The sequence below is a fragment of the Thunnus maccoyii genome, chromosome 18 (assembly GCF_910596095.1).
Source record: "Thunnus maccoyii chromosome 18, fThuMac1.1, whole genome shotgun sequence".
Classification (NCBI taxonomy): domain Eukaryota; kingdom Metazoa; phylum Chordata; class Actinopteri; order Scombriformes; family Scombridae; genus Thunnus; species Thunnus maccoyii.
In genome coordinates this window covers 15,838,050-15,858,369 of record NC_056550.1, presented here as the reverse complement: position 1 = coordinate 15,858,369, position 20,320 = coordinate 15,838,050, and the positions used below count along the sequence as shown (strand labels likewise).

At 39.3% G+C, this 20,320-nt stretch overlaps 1 protein-coding gene across 1 annotated transcript; it reads right to left on the bottom strand.

The window, feature by feature from the left end:
* Positions 1-384: 384 nt before the first annotated feature.
* LOC121883445 (cytochrome P450 2K1-like) lies at positions 385-18,871 on the bottom strand. The gene is made up of 10 exons (XM_042391723.1): positions 18,825-18,871; positions 12,735-12,894; positions 8,412-8,574; positions 6,882-7,031; positions 6,627-6,787; positions 2,293-2,472; positions 1,988-2,129; positions 1,256-1,440; positions 971-1,112; positions 385-882 (listed from the first exon to the last, which is right to left on the bottom strand). The coding sequence occupies exons 1-10, from the start codon at positions 18,869-18,871 to the stop codon at positions 695-697; spliced, it is 1,518 nt and encodes a 505-aa protein (XP_042247657.1). The 3' UTR covers positions 385-694.
* Positions 18,872-20,320: the final 1,449 nt, after the last annotated feature.

The window sequence follows — 20,320 nt, the reverse complement described above, 5'->3', positions numbered from 1 at the left end:
GCTAAAGTTACAGTTCATATCGTTAATCCTGAGTGCAATGCAAGAGCTGCAGGAAACAGCAGAGGCAGTTATCCAAATAGTTTCAAATAGGATGACCAAATCTACACCAACCAAGCTAAACTAAATGAGATAAACAAAATGCTCTTTGTGCAAAATAATTTCTTTGGTTTTGTGTATTTGCAAGTGTTTTCTGAGTTGAACTATTTATTTATCCACCATTATCTATTGATTTAGCAACTTCATATTGTGGTACAAGTGATACAAAAACAAGATTCAAACTATATAGTAAAATTTCTTGGAAATCATTTCAAAATATATATTTTTAAAATATAAGTTATGATACATCATCAACTTAGCCAGACATAATACCTCATGATTTTCTTTTGCAACTTTACAATTTTATTTTGCTCCTTTTCAGATTTTAAGTGTGATACTGGATTGATTTATGTCAATAATGCTTATTTTGAAGTGCTTTAATTTTACAGTATAATTGATTATGTGAGACCAATTGCACCCCCCTCATAATAGAAAAAACATCTAGAGTTTATTCATTTCTCCCTGCCACTAATGTACAAAAGGTCTTGTAGAAGCAGATCATATTAGACATTCCTGCTTACTGCTTTTTCTGTTTTTTCAAATAGAATCAGTAGTAATGGAAATCTGGCAAAAGCAGGTCTAATGCAAATCCTCTTCCTCATATGCATACGACAGCACACAGTTTATGGGGTGAAGGGTTGAGGGTGAAGCCCACAACTGGTGTCAGATCCAGGTCATCCTCTTTCACTCCAGGTGGAGGAGTGAAACGAAAGCGCTGCAGGAGGGAGGTAAAGAAGAGGAACAGCTCCATCCTAGCCAGACTCTCTCCAAGACACACCCTGCGACCTGTAAGAGAACAAGAAAAAGCTTTGGATCATCTGAAAAACATACAGTACATTGGCTTTGACAGGAAGTAATAGCTGACCTTGCTTACCTGCAGAGAAAGGCATGAAGGCATCTCTCTTGACAAACTTCCCATCCTTGTCCAAGAAATGGGCAGGATTAAAGGTGTGTGGGCTCTCCCATTCACTCTCATCCCAAAGAACAGATGCCAAAAGAGGGTACACAGTGGTCCCCTTGAGAAAGATACTAACGATGTTTTAAAAAGCAGTACAAACCACTATCTTTAAACAGCTGTCTGAAATCAAGAGTATTTTTACATTTTTTTTCATAATTTTGCATGAACTTGAAGAATTGTTTTAATCCATCTGATGTTTACCTTTCTAATAAAATAGCCCTGGAAATTGACATCTTTGCTGGTGGTGTGAGGAAGAGACATAGGAAGGATACTAGCCATTCTCTGTGTTTCATGGATGACAGCATTGGTGTAGGGCAGGTTCTTCCTGTCTTCTACTCTGATCTGACGGTTTCCAACCACCCTGCTCAGCTCCCCCTGGACCTGGTCTTGAAAATAGAAAATAAAAGACATAGTTGTAGCATCTCGTTAATCATTGCCTGTTGTCTTTCCTGTTTTATTTTGTATTACTCCCTTGTCTTGTCATTTCAGTTCCTGCCCCCATGTGTCTTCCACTCCCTTGATCACCCACATCTCCTTCCAATTACTCATCTGCCCCTGGTTTTGCTATCAGCCAACCGCATTTATATATACGCTCCTGTTTTCCCTGTTCTCTTGTTCTGATTGATGGTTTGAATAAAGTTTTTGAGTAGAGGTTTTCTCATGTATATCTGAAGTACATGAAAGTGCAATTTTAGGCTGAGGGTGACACTAGAGTTGTTGTACATGCTGACACGACTTGTGGCTAGGATTCCTGCTAGAGAGGAAAGTACGAAAGAGGTAAGGCAAAGAAAGAAAAACCTAATTAAGTGGAGGTCTACATGCTGTTAACACTTCACAAAAGCTTGAAGCACAAAAGTATTCAACTTTATGTAAAACACCTCAGTTAAGGATTGTACCTGAGTACAACAGATCTAATACAAGCATATCATTTACCTTGTATATCAGGATATTTGACCATGAGCAACAAAGCCCATCTCAGTGTAGTTCCTGTAGTATCAGTACCAGCCGCAAAGATGTTGGAAACAGTTGACAGAAGGTTCTGTGTGTTGTAGCAGGAGTCTTTATTCTCTGCGTCCTTATGAACAGGTAAAAACTGTTAAAATTGTGTTTATATTTAATGATATTTGATGATGTTTTATTAACTCATGTTAAGCATCAAATAAGTAATAAGAAAAATCCTAAAATGAAAAATGATACCTGTAAACCTTATATTATGATAATACACTAGATTTTAATACCTCTAGCTTCTCTCTGTGGGCCAGAAAGGAGTCCACAAATCCTCTGCACACTTGAGTATTCAAAGTTTCTTGTAAATGTCTGACCAACTGCCTTATTTGTTCTCTGTTGTCAGCAACATTCTTCCTGATACGCATCCTATTCCTTGTCCATTTGCCCATCCAGGGGAAAATGTTGTACAGCTGTTGTAAATAAATGAAAAATAACACACATCCAACTTGTTTACTGTAAAAGTTTGTGACTGAGCAAACAACACTGTACATCACAACATATGAAATGACATGTAACAGTAATAAAGGTGTATTGTATATTCATGCCTACGGTCTCATGAGTCTGTAATTCTCATGCACCTCAGAAAACAAAATTGTTGAGTTGAGTTTGGCACCAGAGTAAACAGCAATGTTGTTATCTACATTTAAAAAAAAACCCTCTGTGCAGTGAACTAATAAATACAACCTAAGCTATGCATGCCACTCCACCCTTCAAGTACTGTAGGTTCTTTTGGAGGCAAGAAAATACCAAATATGCAAGTGCAAAATAGACTTGTTCCAATGTTTTGCAATTTGCTGATTATTCAAATTAGTATGGGCATTTTTTGAACCTGCTGTAACTACTCCGCTACATTGGACAAAGATGCTGATCTTGTCAGTTGCTAAGTAGAAAAACTGGTAAATACTTTTACTGGCAAGTCCATGCTCATGCTTGTTACTTTGAAAAATATTCTAAGTGGCATGAGTAATTGACTTCAAAAACTGAAGTGGGGTCAGTGGAACTTCTCTTGACCAGCCCAACTGGAGACAGAAAGGGGAGAAGCAGTTCTATCTCACACAGGCTCCACCCTCCACTGGAATCACATACGCATATTTGCCCACTGACATTTGCATATATGTAGCTGGCCAGTCAGGACACACCTACCTGAATATGTGTGGCACCCACAGTAAATAAGGCAACAAGACCGCAGTCTGCCAAGCTTGTTTCTGCCCATTGTGTCCCAGCCTTATCGCCGGCACAGACCCCCATGAATTCTGCTTTGAGTGCCTTGGACGAGACTACGAGAGAGAGGTGTTCAGCACCTACCGTCCTGCGCAGACTGCAGAGAGTTGCCTGAGATTAGATGGCAGCAGAGGTGAGGTCACTTACAGCTTTTCAATGAGATGCCCCACTGTGAGGAGGGTGAGAGCACAGAAATGACAGTCTGTGGGGGGAGTGTCTCAATGGCGCGGGCTGTGTTCTCCAGCCCCCCCGGGATGTGATGGTGAGGTTCTCTGCCCCTTCCTGGTTGCTGTTCACAACCTTAATGTTGATGTTGATATTGAAATGTTGCCTGCTTGGACTGTTTGATTAAAACAAAATACATTTCTAACATTGCAGGTTCCTTCACCCTCCCCACTTCTCCAGTTCATGACATCATGGTGAATTTGGTTCATTCCGTTACACACAGCGTGTCATGACTGCCCAGTGTTGCACAATACACACATACACATAGATGTTGCCCTGCGCCCCTCCCATGAAGAAAGCAGAGGGCTCATGCCTGTGTAGGCAGTGATGTCCACAGACATCACGGCGCTGTGCCAATTTGTGTATGCTATGTTTGGTGTGATGCTGTCAGAAAGAACACCTCACTCGGTGTAATGGCCCTGAATAACGTGCTTACCTCCTGTTGTGACTGCCGTTACCATTTTGCCTCAGAATGGCACAACGTGTCTCTCTGGTTAAGAGTGAGGCGTCAGGTTGCATTATCTCTCCGTCAGGGAGAAATACACCTGACGTGCACTTAACCCAGAGTGAAGGGAGTGTACGCGTGTCGTGTTCTTCCTCATCAATCTCCACACAAGAGACAAGAAGGAATGAACACCATCACACAAAGACTGTTGCTGCAACCTTCATAGGGCAGCTGTGGTGGTGCGTTCATGGACCTCTCCGCTGGCTCGGCCCTTTCCATTCTGGCCTCCCATGGGCCAAACTCCCATTTATGGAGAGGTTGGCGGTGGAGAGGGTTGGGTGGGGTATCACAGCTTCCTGACTGCCACTACGCAGCTGGTCGCTCGCCCCCTGATGCAATTTTACAAGGTGTGACAACACAAATGCGTATTAATGGACAGGACACTGACACTGGGTTATTCTCTCCAGTTCTGCCATGTTCCTCCTCCATTCATGGGTGTCAAGGAGGTGATTCTATCTTCACAGGAGGAGATAGATTTCCTCTCAGCAGAGATCCAGGACCTGTTGCAGAAACAGGCTGTGTCTGTCATCCCCACTCATGACAGACAGAAGGGGTTTTGCTCTGCGTACTTCCTGGTTCCCAAGAAGATGGGAGATTTCAGACCCATTTTGGATCTCCGCATCCTAAACCGGTGCATCATCCGCAAGACATTCCACATGCTAATCATCCAGCGGTTACTGGACCGCTCATATCACATGGCCCTCATGGCCTATGAGTACAACAGACTGCCATTTGGCTATTCCCTGGCACCCACACCTTCAGCAAACCTTCAGGTCCAAGGAATGGGCTATGTTCCACACAGCCCAGCCACAACAACAGGTTGAATATCTGGGGGTTGTGCTCGACTCGTGGAGACTGCGGGCTGTTCTGTCGGAACTCAGACAGGCAGCCCTGCTGCAAGCAGTTCACAAACTGCTGCGGGCTGCAATGGTGACAACACTGACTGTCATGCAGGCTCTGGGGTTCATGGCAGCAGCCCATCCCGTGGTGCCACTGGGACTACCGCACATCTGACGCCTACAGAGGTGTTTTGGATAGGTGACTATCCCCCAGTTTTTGGGGTCTCTGTCCCAGCAAGTGGGGGCAATAGGCGTGTTGCCCACTCTAGGTCAAGCCCTCCAGGCTTGGCTCCTGAGAGGGACAGGCTGATGCAGGTTCGATTGTCTGTACAGGTCGTGTACAGTCGGTTCTATTCTCTATTTTTTACAGCGTTTGCAGGACAGAGGACTGTCTCATGCCGCTTGTGAAACGTTTCTTGCAGGGGGTCAGAAGATAACGCCCAGTGATGCATGTTCCCCTAATGGGAACTGCCATGGTGCTTGAGGCTCTGCTGAAGGGTCTTTATGAGCCTCTGGAGTGCTCCTCTCTGAAGGCATTATCATTCAAGACAGCTTTGCTGCTTGCTCTGACCTCAGATGAGAAGGTGTGTGAGCTAAGCGCCCTGTCAGTTCACCCCAGTTGCCCCCCAGTAGAGGGTGGAGCCTGTGTGAGATAGAACAAAGGTTACGATATTGTAACCCTAGGTCTATTAGGACAGGTGGAGCCCTCCACCTTGGGGCACCACTCTTACACCGCCCATTGAAGAGGGTGTGGGATGGCAGACAGCAGTCTCACTGCCTTATATACTGTGGGCTCCCATGTATTCAGGTAGGTGCATCCAGATTGACCCACTACATTTATACAAATTTCAGTGGCTGAATACGTGCATGTGATTGGAGGAGAGTATTACCCATAGAGTCCAGTGGAGGGCGCTGCCTGTGCTAATAGAACTAGGGTTACAATACCATAACCTTCGGTATGTTCCATTTTAACACTATTTCTTTGAATTTACTCTGCAGTCCTGTTAACCCTAATGTTGGCCTGAGCAGGGCTGCAGACAGAAGTGGCATTGATGTTACTATGTCCCATGTGATTCTCCAAGATTTTCCTCCCACTGTACTGTCACCCAACCAGCCAGCAGGAATCGCACTGCAGTGAGAAGGAAGGGCACCCTTAATGAGGATTTGTGTCTTTGTCTTTTTAGAAGGTCTGGGCTGGTTGGGGAACTACTGCTCGCTTGTTAAGCCTGTTGTCATATTGTATGTGAAATTTGGTTAAGGTCTTGACAGAAATACTAAAAGTAAAAGTATTATTTTATGGCTTATGGGTACTATACTACATTAAAAACCTTTGATAAGATTTCATCATCTCAGTCTAGACTGGTACACTTCCACTGGTCATCATAAGTTTTCGACAAACTATCAACAAACAACTTAAGTCCCATGGAGGTTTTTTTTCATATAATTTGTTTCAAGAAGAAATGCCATTCCTTTGCTTAAAATACAGAGACTCTGAGTCAGTGTTGTCACAGTCAACACTTCTCCTCATGGACAAGAATGTCCATTGAACATTTCAATAATAATTTACTTTCTGATTTGAATTAAATTTAAATATTCAGCTTTAAAAACTAACTGATGATGGTATTTTACATAATGTAGTGTCTATAAAACCTCCCCATACCCTACCCCATACTAGGATAAAGTTCCACAACAAATATATGTTGAGTGTAAATATAGTGTTAGACAAGCAAACATTGTATATCTTATTAATTGTTTATTTAAGAAAAAATGGTACCTGTATTGAGGGAGAGCCTGAAAGTCGAATGTTCTCATTGGCTCGGTCTACCATACGTGTAAACTCTGGATCGTTGTATTCAAATCTGCTGCCATAGACAATTGTAGAGATGACATTGGAAACGGCATAATTTATTGACTGGGTAGTATCAAAGGGTTTACCTAAAACAAGAAAAAATGGTAAATCAGAAATCAAAAAACAGCTAACAATATAGAATTACATATAAAGACAATACAATACAGAAAAATGAGTTACCTTGATGTTGTTCAAACACTTGGATCAGATACTGAATCTCCTCGACAATTCTATTCTCTGCTGCTGTTTTGCCCATCCCAAAGTCTCTTAGGTTGCTGAGGGCAAAACGTCTCATTTCTTGCCAAAATTCCCCATTGGAAAATAATACTCCTTTACCTAAAGTGAAATGAAGTATATCTGTTATATCAAAATGCAGTTTGTGCCAAATGAAATCTGACTACAATATTTTCAGAAAACATGAGAAAGCATTTAATTGGAATCTCATGGGTAGCCCAAGGTAGCAGCAAAAAAAAGTGTATTTGTACTGCACAGAGCGATAAGAGTTCTCTTGAGACACATCCTCCAGGAATGTCATTAAAACATGATGCAATTTGTTGGCTTCTGGTTGATTTTAGTGATGTATTTCAAAGCTGCACTAATCAGTATTTTTGATATTAATGTAGTCATTGAATCATGATGTAACATATTCAATTATTTATGCAAATTATCACCCATCTGAAGTTCAGCCAGTTCATTTTTGGACTTAAATTTGTCAAGTAGCCCAACATAGCTGTGCTATGATGTTAATCTTTGTCTACTAGATGTATAAGTAGGTAATTGTTTGCTAACTTTGGAGGATATTTTTGGTCGAATTCAAATTAATAGTTCAAATAGAAAATTAAAAGAGAATTAAAAGAGAAAATTTAAATGATTATTTTTTTTTACTATACTACTAAGAATAATTAGGCCACAAACTTAAAAAGAAAAGGAAATTGAAAAAGCAAATTTAAAATGTAAAATGATCATTTAAAAATGTAAAGTAACAATGAAAAAAGTGAAATTTAAAATGCAAAAGCTTAAATGGAAATGCTCAAACTGAAACTGATTGTATAGACGAAATTAAAAATGGCAATTGAAATTAGAAAAGGGGGACATCAAATATGAAACACAAAATGGGAAATGGAAAAACTTAAATGAAGATACTTAAATTAAAAGATTAAATAGAAAAAAATAATTACCATTTGGCATTAGCCATTTTAAATTTCATTTTTCCGTTTACCACTTTGCATTTGACATTTGGTTTTTCAAGCTGTATGTAAATGAGGAGGCGTGTCCCAAAGGCTGGGAACGAGGGTTTGAAATGGCTGGGGCGAAGAGACACCTTATGGACAGCAGGGGGAGCTGACTGCTAAAGAGTATAGTGCAATGAAAACAGAAAACAGAGCAAGTACAGTGAGCAGGGTCTAAAGGCAATGGCTTCACCTTGATGAAAGTGCTCTAATTTTTCTGACCATGTGGCTTCACACACAAATCCTTCATAGCTAACCAGATAACCAACAATATTATAAGGCAGTATTCTGTTAGAGCTACTGTTTATGTGGTATATGTGTATGCCTGCTTGTTTTTGACTTCTTCTGCCCTCTAGTGGTCAAGTCAATGTTGGATAAATCAACTTTGATCATTCTTCTTGTGAAAGATTTTGTATGCATGTAATCAGATTTGCATCTGTTTAATACCGTGAGTGTCAATATAATCTGCTGCTTTATTTACCATGTGGACTACTTAAGTCGTTGGCTACTGGCAAAATCTCTCTGTCTCCAAATTCCACAGCATGGTTGACCAGTGCCTGCTTCACTGTCTTGTATCCCGCCAGGACTACCACTTTCTTGGGTCCAAAATATACTGTGAACACTGATCCATATTTCTTGGAAAGCTATAAAATAGAAAACAGACAATTTTGTGATTACTACAAATTCAGGGGAAAAAAGATTATGACTGATTTGTATTGTCTGAGCAGTAGTGAAATCATCAGAACGTAAGAGAGCCTCTGCTAAAGATCTGGTCATTAAATAAAATCCCATTTTTTATACTGCATATATATTGATATATTGAAATTTCTTCAGCAATAGCCATCCAATGTATTTGCCTCTCTTCTCATCCTAACTGGCAGAGCCTCTCTCTCTCTCTCTCTCTCTGTCTCTCGCTGTGCACTGCATGCTGTGAGGTTAATTTGTGATTTTTCTGAAACTTTTCTTCTTTCTGTTCCTACTATGTTCACTGTATGATTGGAGGCTGAGCCTGTGGTCAGGACAGGGCAGTGGGAGTATGACAAAGGGAGGTCAGAGCAGGATGTAGAGTATTGTGCTGTACAGGAGGCTGAGCTGCTGCAGATCAGACTGGACAGTGAGCCAGACAAGCAGGTAATGAAGCCTGCTCGTTGCCATGGTAATAGTGTGACTGACATGGAGTGTGAATCTGAATCTGATAGTGGTTCTGGAGTGGACAATGTCTCTCAGAATGTAGACTTGTATTCTTTAGAGGAGATTAATGGCTTTCTGGATAAAAGTTAATGTCAAAGATTACTCTCCTGATAAGTCACTGGTAAGGTTAAAAGTGTCTAAAGCTAAAATGGTAAAGAAAATGAAATTCTCAAAATAAAGGTACCATGATCATACAACACTGGGTGTTTCAGCTCTGCTGTTTTTTTCTGTCTGGTTTCTTACTGGTCTGTCTCTCTTCACCTTATATGCAGGGTTTAAGGGTGGCCTCATTAAATATGAAGGGGGCAGAGATGCACAGAAAAGAGCCTTAATAACAGAAGTAATCACGCAAAAAAGACCAGATGTAATTTTCTACAGGAAACACACAGTGATTGCATAAATGAAGTAGAATGTGGCGTATGGTGGGGAGGGCAGCATGTCCTTAGTCACAAGACAAATCTTAGTGCAGGAGTTGCTATTTTATTTTCCTCTACTTCAAATGTAAACATTATATCCAGCACAGAGATAGTGAAGGGCAGAGTCCTTATGGTGAAAGATGAAATACAGGAGTTTATCTTTAGTTTTATTAATGTTTATGGACCAAACCAAGACTCTGAGCGTGAAAGGATTTTTAAAATATTAAAAGAAGAATTAAGTAGCATTGATCCAAGAGAGTGTATTTTATTGGGTGGAGACTTGAATTGTTCTACTAATTCTACTTCAGATAGGACTGGAGAGGAGCCACACCTTCAGTCATTCTCTGTTTTGTTTAATTTCTTAAAGAAATCTGATTTGGTTGATGTGTGGAGGATGAAACACCCTTCAGTTAGACAGTATACTTGGGTCAAAATCTAGGAAAGACAATTTTCTTTCCCTTACTCAGTGGTGGGAGGTAGGAAAGGCTCAAATTAGGGTTTTTTGTCAACAATACACATCCAAATTCACAGTTAACATTAAGAGAGCTGTGCGGGAGTTAGAGAAAGAGATAAGAGATCTGGGAAACATCACTGTTTCACAAACTGGTCAGCAGAACACTTAAAAAACAGGAAATTAATTCCTTCCTGCAAGAGAGAGCCAAAGGGGCTTTAGTCGGAGCACATTTCACCAGACCCCAGGACATGGATGCACCAACCACTTTCTTCTTTAATTAGAGAAGTCATTTGTTTGGAAGAAACAAACGGTGTGTCTTTGTCTCCCTGATGGAAATGTGACCACAGATCCAGCTGAGATGAGGAAGCATGCAATGGACTTCTACACAGACTTGTTCAGGGCAGAAAGCTGTGATGTGAACTCTGCTGCAGAGGTACTGCAGGGGCTTCCTCAGCTGAGTTCAGAGGATCAGGACACCTTAAACTCGGACATAACTCTGGATGAACTGACCACTGCTGTGTCTCGGATGGCGTCAGGCAAGGCTGCAGGAATAGACGATTTAACATCAGATTTTTTTCCAACACTTTTGGAGTGTTTTGGGACAGGACCCTCAGGACACTTTTAAAGAATGTTTTAAAAAAGAGATAAAGAGCTTCCTGTAGGTGTGCAATTCTCTCTCTCTCTCTCTCTCTCTGATACCTATGAAGGGAAATTAAAAAACTGAGGACCAGTACCTCTTTTATGCACAGACTATAAGGTTCTCTCCAAGATTTTATCAAACAGATTGAAAATTTTTATTGAATTGGTGATTGGTGCAGAGAAGTCTTACTGTGTTCCAGACAGGTCTATGCTTGATATTTTATTTCTAATGAGGGATGTGTTTGATGTCTGTAAATTATTTAATATCAATGTTGGTATTATATCCATTGACCAAGAGAAGGCTTTTGATCATGTAGATCATGCTTTTCTTTTTCTTTTTCTTTTCTACCTCGCAGGCTTTTGGTGTTGGGGAGAGGTCCCTGTCCTGGGTAAAGCTGTGGTATAGTGATGCTTGTTGTATAGTGAAGGTGGGGGGAAGGTTGAGCTATCCTGTGCCAGTTAAGAGAGGGATTAGACAGGGCTGCCCCAGCTCAGGCTAGCTTTACAGCATTGCCATTGAGCCTCTTCTGTGCAGGTTGAGAAGTAGACTGAGTGGTTTCTCTCTGCCAGAGCTGGCTCAGAGCCCTCCTGTTGTTGCAGTCCCTGTCTGTGCCACTGAGAACATTTGCAAAAAATCGTTCTCTAGCTTACCTATGGAATGAGGCTAATGAGTGCGTTTTTCCTTCCCTGAGCATCAGACCTGCTGCTGAGGAGTGGCAAGAGTAGAGTGGACTACTTCTTTCCCTGAAAACACCAGTGCTCGGTGGCTTCTGCTCTTGTGGGAAGAAGCAGCTTTATTACAGCTGTGTGAAGGTGCTGAATATTCGCTCTCTGGTTGAAGTCGGGGAGTCAAGGTGGAATGAGGTTTTGGCTTCAGACTGTACCCCTAAAGGCAGGTGGAGGGTCCTGTATAGGCCTCCTGTTGAGAAACGGATGGCTGACCTCCAGTGGAGGATTATACATGGAGCAATAGCCGCAAACAGACACAGAGCTCACCTGGATCCAAGCACTGGGGAGGGGTGTCCTTTCTGCGCACAAAGGGAAACTTTAGAACATTTAGTGGTCCTTTTTCCTCGGTTAGTGGGCTTATTTAGTGTATTGCAGAAATGGGTGAAAATTTGGGGGCAGAAATTTTCTGTCCCTTTGTTTTTATGGGCCCAAATATGCAGTAAGAAAAAGATTGACTTTGATTCTGATCAATTTTTGACTAGTAATCTGAAGTCTGTGGAGGATCAGACAAATTTTATGTTCACTGGAGGAAGATGATTCCCTGATCCTTAATCTTTAACTTATTATGCCTTGAGTGTGTGTGCGTGTGTGTGTGTGTGTGTATGAGACAGTGTGTGACCGGGAGGAATTTTTGTGTAAATGATTCGATGGAACTGTAGTAAATTATTTTTTCAGCTCACCAGTTTAGGTGAATATAAACTATATATCTCTCCAAATATTTAAAGGTAATTTCTACCAGTGATTGTCTCTCAAAGTGTGGATTGTCTGTGTATTCCAGAAGATAAGATGACACTAAACCAGCACAGTATTGATGCTAATAGTGAACCTATGTACAGTATATTGCTCAGTGATTCTCCGAAAATTTCAAACCAAAAGAGTAAAAGCAAATTAAAACATCATCATAGTCTTTTCAAATGGCACACACTATTACAATTACATATTCCTTTTCTTTTCCATACAATCACAAACTATTGTCTCAAAATTGGAAGATGAAGACTTTGTTATCATAAGATTAGTTTAAGAAGTTATATGTACTTAATTTACATGTTATCTCCCATTGTAATAGTACACATTATGTAATATCAATTTGGTGTATAACAGACACTTTTAATATATTTAAGGTAGTCAGTCTTTCATCTGAAATTAAATACATTTTATATCAGTGAAAGTTAAGAAATATTTTTGTTGAAGTATTATTTCCATGATTAAGTCAGAGTACTGACCAAATACCAATCTAAAATGTGGCTAACTTGGTGCCTTTCAAATGTCTAATTCACATGAACTGTGATGGGGTAGGGACCTAGGCTACATTAATTGATTAAAGATAATCTGTGCTATAAAATAATCATATTCATGTCATTGTGGAGCTATGTACCTTGCAAAGAGTGGTGTGGGGTCTCTTGAGATCCAGCTGCAACAGGTTGCCAAACAGGGGCAGAGGCCTCGGTCCTGGAGGCTCATTCCCTATTTCCTGGGAGGTGAAACTACTGGAGACAAGACAGAGGACGAGCACGACAGCAACAGCCCCCAACAGAGTGGTAGGACTGGAGAAGAGGAAGAAAACTAAATCTTCCAAATTAGACATTTTCTCTTCTATTGATGGTAGTCCTCTGACTGAGCCTGAGACAGTGGTGTTTATGGATTAACCTCACCAATGAATATGCCTGCAGTTATACGGTTACTAATTATCTGCCCGCCCTTTTGGTCTCTGTTTACACACAGGTATGAGATAAGTCTCAAAAGGCAAGTTTTGGCAAGTAGACATAACTTCCACAATGAACAACTCAGAAAATAACAGCTTTTTTTTTAAAGCCATAGCATCACTGATTTCAGCTACATTTAGTTTAAAGAGTAGGTGACCTGTACTGTAGGTTAGAAATCCCTGATAAATGGTTCTGCTGCAGACTATTACACATTATTTTAGATGTTCTATAAGTTCAGACCAGTGGTTCCCAACTTCTTAAGATCTGCTTCCATTCCCTTATCACATGTTGTATATGTTTATGAGTGGCAAGGACTTAATCCTTCTCAGATATTTTCTGAGGACTGAAGAGGTGAAACAATGCAGTATTTCACATGGAAAGAATGTAAATAAATAAATAAATAAATAAATAAATAAAAGTCTGATTATCTGTAATAGAATATATATATTTTATTTGTTTTATTTTATGACTCCTTTGATCATTTCACACAGTATGTCTGTACGTATTTACGTGTAAGACACAAGGTTAACATGATAACACACAAGAAAAGCATTATAGTACTTCTAAATGCAAAAAATAAAATCAAAACGTTTTTATATTGTCTTTTAGCTTTGTTTCATTAGCCTTTTTAATCTAATTTAAAACTTTGGCGATTTGTCTATAATCTTATATTTCTTTTTTTATTGTAAAACACTTTGTGGTCAAAGCTTTTATGTGTTACTGATTAAACCATATAATCTTATATTTCTTTTTTTATTGTAAAACACTTTGTGGTCAAAGCTTTTATATGTTACTGATTAAACCAAGTAAGATGGCCCTTCCAAAGGTTAGATTTGATGATTTTAAAAAGGATTGTTCCACCAAAATCACAGTATCATGCACTCTTTTAAACAATATTTTATGCATACGTTACTTAATGTGCCAAACACAGTCTTTAAATGAGTAAATATTCTGCTCTGGCGTGACTGAGTAAGTGGGTTTTAGTACCATGAACACATCACATTATTTACATCTGGCAACAACATTAAGAGGCTCTTAAGGATAACCAGGCATTTTGTATAGGGAGATATAAAGAAACAAGAACATTCATTAGTAAGATAAGATGCAAAGGTGTGCAACAATTTCAGAAACATATCAAATTCTCTTGTGATGATTGATAATAACAAAAAAAGGAATTCATTTCTGCTTCAAACCCCCCATTGTAGGTTGTGTTTTTATGAGCTACAAGGAATTCAACCTATAGTTTTCTGGGGGCCTGAAGAAATGAAATTATCCAGTATTTAACAGGGAAAAAAGCAAACAACAAAGTCTAATTATGTGCAATAGATTTTTTTCTTGACCCCAGTTAAGAAGATTGTTTTCTCCCCTCATCTCGCCTCAGTGAGGCATTTTTTCTGTCTATTTATTATTATTTATAACTGTTAATCAAAATGCCTGGATTGACCTGGATCGAGACATCAATCATCTTCCTTCAATTCCAAAGTGTAGAACATTGTTTATTATTGTGGGCTGGCTATCTTTTGTTAAATCCACTGACTCACTTACTCAAGATGAGGACGCAGGTGCGCATACACAGTTACGACGATACTGCACATAATGGTATTATCCACATCCTGGCTATGAATTATCCTGCTGTGGATCATATTCAGTGGTGGAAAGTAAACAAAGTACATTTACTCAAGTACTGTACTTAATCACAACTTTGAGGTACTTGTACTTCACTTGAGTATTTCCATTTGATACAATTTTATACTTCCACTACACTACATTTCAGAGGGAAATATTGTATTTTACTCCACTACATTTATTTGACAGCTTTAGTTATTTTTTAGATTAATATTTCACATAAAATAATATATGTTAATGTTCTTACTGTTGTTTAAATTGTCACTATTTTATTTTCTAATGTTATGCTTATAAAAAATGTTATGCACTTTGTGTGAACGTTGCTTTATGAAAGGTACACTTAGAATATAATATGATGCAATATTATTACTATTAATCTACCCAAAGTATCTATACTTGGCCCCACATCAATAAACTACAACATTAAAATGTTCTAACATGTATTTATTAGTGATAGAAAAATACAATATAATATACTATAATAATATAACACTGCATAACGAGACTGATACTTTAAGTACATTTTACTGATAATACTTCTGTACTTTTACTAACATTTTCAATTCAGGACTTTTACTTGTAATTGAGTATTTTTAGAAGACAGCGTTTCTTAAGTAAGCATCTAAGTACTTTGTCCACCACTGATCATATTATAATGTTTACATGGAGCAGGACATACATAGACGTGATTCTTATACAGCGGTGAGAGCAAATGAACTGCAAATACACAGCCAGCAGGTTAACCCCCAATGACTGTCTCAGTCTACGGAGTGAGCCTGCAATCTCCTCTTAGTATCCTATCAGGTGTTTAGTGCAATGTCAACAATAACTGTGTTTATGTTTAAGGTGCATTGAAGTGACTGAGACTTTTAACAGTAAATTAGGCGTCTGAAATTAATTGCAAAATATTTCTTCCTCCTCTTTGGCAGCCCTCCAGCTGCTGGTGCCATATAGGGACCTGCCTATGCTAAAAACGGCCCTTAGGTAACTCTCAAGACATGCTAATGTTAAAGTTGTTAACTTTAACATTTAAATAGGATAGTGACTGTTTGATACTTAATCACTTACTAATCAAATACCAATTCACCTTTCTTCTTTTGGGTAGTTGTCGTCTTTGACCACACAAGCGTCAAATGCTGGATATACCCTGCCTGACTGTTACAATCCAGAGTGGGGCTGTTTCACACACTTGAAGAAACTGGCTATGACAATGAATAACTTTCTATAATAGACAAAATGCTTTTTATGGGGGAGGTCCAGGCTTTTTGTAACAGATAAATCATCTGATAAAACATAGTATCAACATGATTAAATATACTTGATAAAACATTGTATGAATTTGTTGAAATATACTTTTTCTTTATGTATCCACCAAAAAAAAAAAAAAATCAGCTGAAAACAATAGTAGGCCCAAGAGAGAGAAAACGACAGGGACAACGGTAAAATGCCTGGTACTGGAATATAAATGTACCTATTTTTATTGTATATTCGGATGTTCGTGAATCTGAACAGGCAGGTCTTGCTGCAATATAAAAGGTAAATATATTATATATATTATAATATACTGAAAAAGTGCATATACACCCAAATTCCAAAAAGCTGTTTGGACCATTGTGTACAAATGTAAAACAAGGTGGTGAACATGCAACTAATGAAGTTACTGCCTGTGTGAGGGTGAGAAAGACAATAATCAAGCCATTGCCACAGGCAGTGATAAAACCGCCTCATTGTCGACTGACAGCACACAGCTCATGAGGTGAAGGACTGAGGATGAAGCCCACAGCAGGAGTCAGATCCAGGTCATCCTCTGTCACTGCAGGTGGAGGACTGAAACGAAAGCACTGGAGGAGGGTGGTGAAGAAGAGGAAGAGCTCCATCTTGGCCAGACTCTCTCCAAGACAAACTCTGCGACCTGTAAAGTAGCAAAGAGTCAAGCTGGATCATTCCTGTATGAGCATAAAGACTCTGCAATTCTTTGAGAATAAAAACTCTGCAAAGTTGTTTTACCTGCAGAAAAGGCCATGAAGGCATCTCTCCTGATAAATTTACCCTCCTTATCCAGGAAGTGGGAAGGGTTGAAAGTGTGTGGGCTCTCCCATTCACTCTCATCATACAGGACAGAAGTAAGCAGCGGAAACACAATAGTCCCCTGTATGCAAAAGAAGAGAACAGGTCTATCGATCGTCTCAGAGCCAAAGGACTGTTTTAAGAGTTTTCGGAAGTGGGTGAGCATATCCAGCAAAGACAATTTCATGTTGGAAAGTAGTTAAACAGGTATGAACAACTGACCTCTTTGATGAAGTAACCCTGGAAGGTGACGTCCTGGCTGGTTATGTGAGGAAGTGACATGGGGACAATGCTGGCAAGTCTCTGTGTCTCATGAATGACGGCGTCAGTGTACGACAGGTTTTTTCGGTCATCTATCCGAATCTGGCGGCTTCCAACCACACTGCTCAACTCGTCCTGGACCTTGTCTTGAGGTGAAACTACTGGAGACAAGACAGAGGACGAGCACGACAGCAACAGCCCCCAACAGAGTGGTAGGACTGGAGAAGAGGAAGAACACAAAATCCTCCAAAGGAGACATTTTCTCTTCTGTTGATGGTAGTCCTCTGACTGAGCCTGAGACAGTGGTGTTTATGGATTAATCTCACCAATGAATATGCCTGCAGTTATAGGGTTACTAATTATCTGCCCGCCCTTTTGGTCTCTGTTTACACACAGGTATGAGATAAGTCTCAAAAGGAGAGAAAACTTGACAATTTAATTACAAGGACTTGTTTGGCAAAAGATTAATCCTGTCTTGGCAAGTAGACATAACTTCCACAATGAACAACTCAGAAAATAACAGCTTTTTTTTTTTAAAGCCATAGCATCACTGATTTCAGCTACATTTAGTTTAAAGAGTAGGTGACCTGTACTGTAGGTTAGAAATCCCTGATAAATGGTTCTGCTGCAGACTATTACACATTATTTTAGATGTTCTATGGTTTACCTGAACTTTGAGGGCCCTATAAGTTCAGACCAGTGTTTCCCAACTTCTTAAGATCTGCTTCCAGTCCCTTATCACATGTTTTTTTCTTGACCCCAGTTAAGAAGATTGTTTTCTCCCCTCATCTCCCCTCAGTGAGGCATTTTTTCTGTCTATTTATTATTATTTATAACTGTTAATCAAAACAAACATGACCCTAACCCATGACAATGAATAACTTTCTATAATAGCCAAAATGCTTTTTATGGGGGAGGTCCAGGCTTTTTGTAACGGATAAATCATCTGATAAAACATAGTATCAACATGATTAAATATACTTGATAAAAGATAATATGAACTTGTATAAACATACTTTTTCTTTATGTATCCACCAAAAAAAAAAATCAGCTGTAAACAATAGTAGACCCAAGAGAAAGAAAACGACAGGGACAACGGTAAAATGGCTGGTACTGGAATATAAATGTACCTTACTTGTACCTTACTTCATATTTAATGAGGGTGGCCTCATTAAATATCGCTAAACTAGCGACCTGGAAGACCAGGAAGAATCAGATGTTTGGGCAGGGCTGGACTGATGTGGTGCAGAGTCCAAAGGGTTTGGTTGCAGCTCCTCTAAGAGTAGAGCATGCTTTCTACATGTACTTTCTATGTACTTAATTTACATGTTATCTTCCATTGTAATAGTACACATTATGTAATATCAATTTGGTGTATAACAGACACTTTTAATATATTTAAGGTAGTCAGTCTTTCATCTGAAATTAAATACATTTTATATCAGTGAAAGTTAAGAAATATTTTTGTTGAAGTATTATTTCCATGATTAAGTCAGAGTACTGACCTAATACCAATCTAAAATGTGGCTACCTTGATGCCTTTCAAATGTCTAATTCACATGAACTGTGATGGGGTAGGGACCTAAGCTACATTAATTAATTAAAGATAATCTCTGCTATAAAATAATCATGTTCATGTCATTGCGGAGCTATGTACCTTGCAAAGAGTGGTGTGGGGTCTCTTGAGATCCAGCTGCAACAGGTTGCCAAACAGGGGTTTTGGTCCTGGAGGCTCCTTCCCCTTATCTACTGAGTTGAAGTTGTAGGTAAAGAGATATAGGACCAACAAGACCACAACAGCCCCCAATAGGGAGATGGTAGGAGAGAAATGGAGGAGAGGATCTAGTACATCCATTTTTTAAATAACATGTATTTTTGCCCTGCACTGCCAAAACGAGTAGCCTGTCTAGTTCCTTCTAACTGTGTGTATGTTCTGTATGGCTTCTGTTAACGACATACATTTTTGAAGCAGCAAGGGAGGGTTTTAAACAACCCAGGGGAAGGGTTTGAACATTAAAAAATCACTGGTAAAAATTACCTTTTAAATATTTGCCTTATTGGGTTATGGCTCAACAGAGGATGTTTGGGTACCACTCAGATATTCAGCTGGCAAATATATTTAGACCTAAATTCTTTAAGGCCTAATAACCTTAAAAAATAACTCTGTTTAAATAGGCATTTAAATTCCTGTGTATCAGAAAGTTTACATAAGAAAAATAGTATGTATAGCCTACCTGACCTGTATGAGTAAATAATTTACCTTGGCTTTTTCATTTACCGCCTGTCTAAACCAGTGGCAGACAGTGGCAGGCTGTCTGAGGGGCAGGGGCAAAAAAATATAGAGGGCATCTGATACATTCAGTGGGCCCCCATCAGCAGAGAACAACATTGCATGTTTGGTAAAAAGGCTATACATCCCAAATTAAGATTAACAGTTTATAGATTGACTCAGAATACAAGAAAACAACACCTCTGTATTAAAGGGGATTTACTTTTTATATTTATTATATTTAAATATTTATATATAGTTACTTTTTACTTTTCATTTTTATTTTACAAATATCTCTTTCATAAAATACAGTGAATGGGTAATAAATGCATGTATTTCTCCAACAGATCTAAACCCAACTCAACTGGTCAAAGCAGATGGCTGCCTACCGTGAGCCAGGTTCTGCTTGAGGTTTCTTCCCGTTAAAGGGGACTTTTTCCTTACCACTGTCACCAAGTGCTTGCTCATGGGGTAATTGTTGACTCTCTCTCTCTGTAAATTAAAGAGTATGATCTAGACCTGCTGTGAAAAGTGTCCTGAGATGACTTTTGTTGTGATTTGACGCTATATAAATAACATTGAATTGAATTGAATTGAAATTAAAAACATTAAACTATTAACTATTGTGTGTGTGAATGAACTGTGTTGAGCAGCCATGTTAGGGACGCAAGATCAGTGAAATAAAAGGAGCATTCTTTTGGCATCGAGTTTGTAAATGTTAATGACCTCATTATAGTCATTTGGGATGTCCTTCTTATTGGACAACAGCAGGAGATCGGAGGGCCTTCCTTTTCCACATCTGTTTCTAAGCTGGGTCTTGGTCAGCTTCAACTAATGCAGTTGTCACTGGAAATATGGCATTTATTTTGAGGAGTTTTGTCAGGTTTGGGAAGACTGTATCCACATCATTTTCTTTAAGGCATGTAAGCATAGCTTGGACATTGCTGATAGGGAGAGCATAGTAAGAGTGGAACACCTTCAGTTCAGTGATAAACATCCTTGAAAGATTGGACAGTAGCTCAGTGATTCGTCATG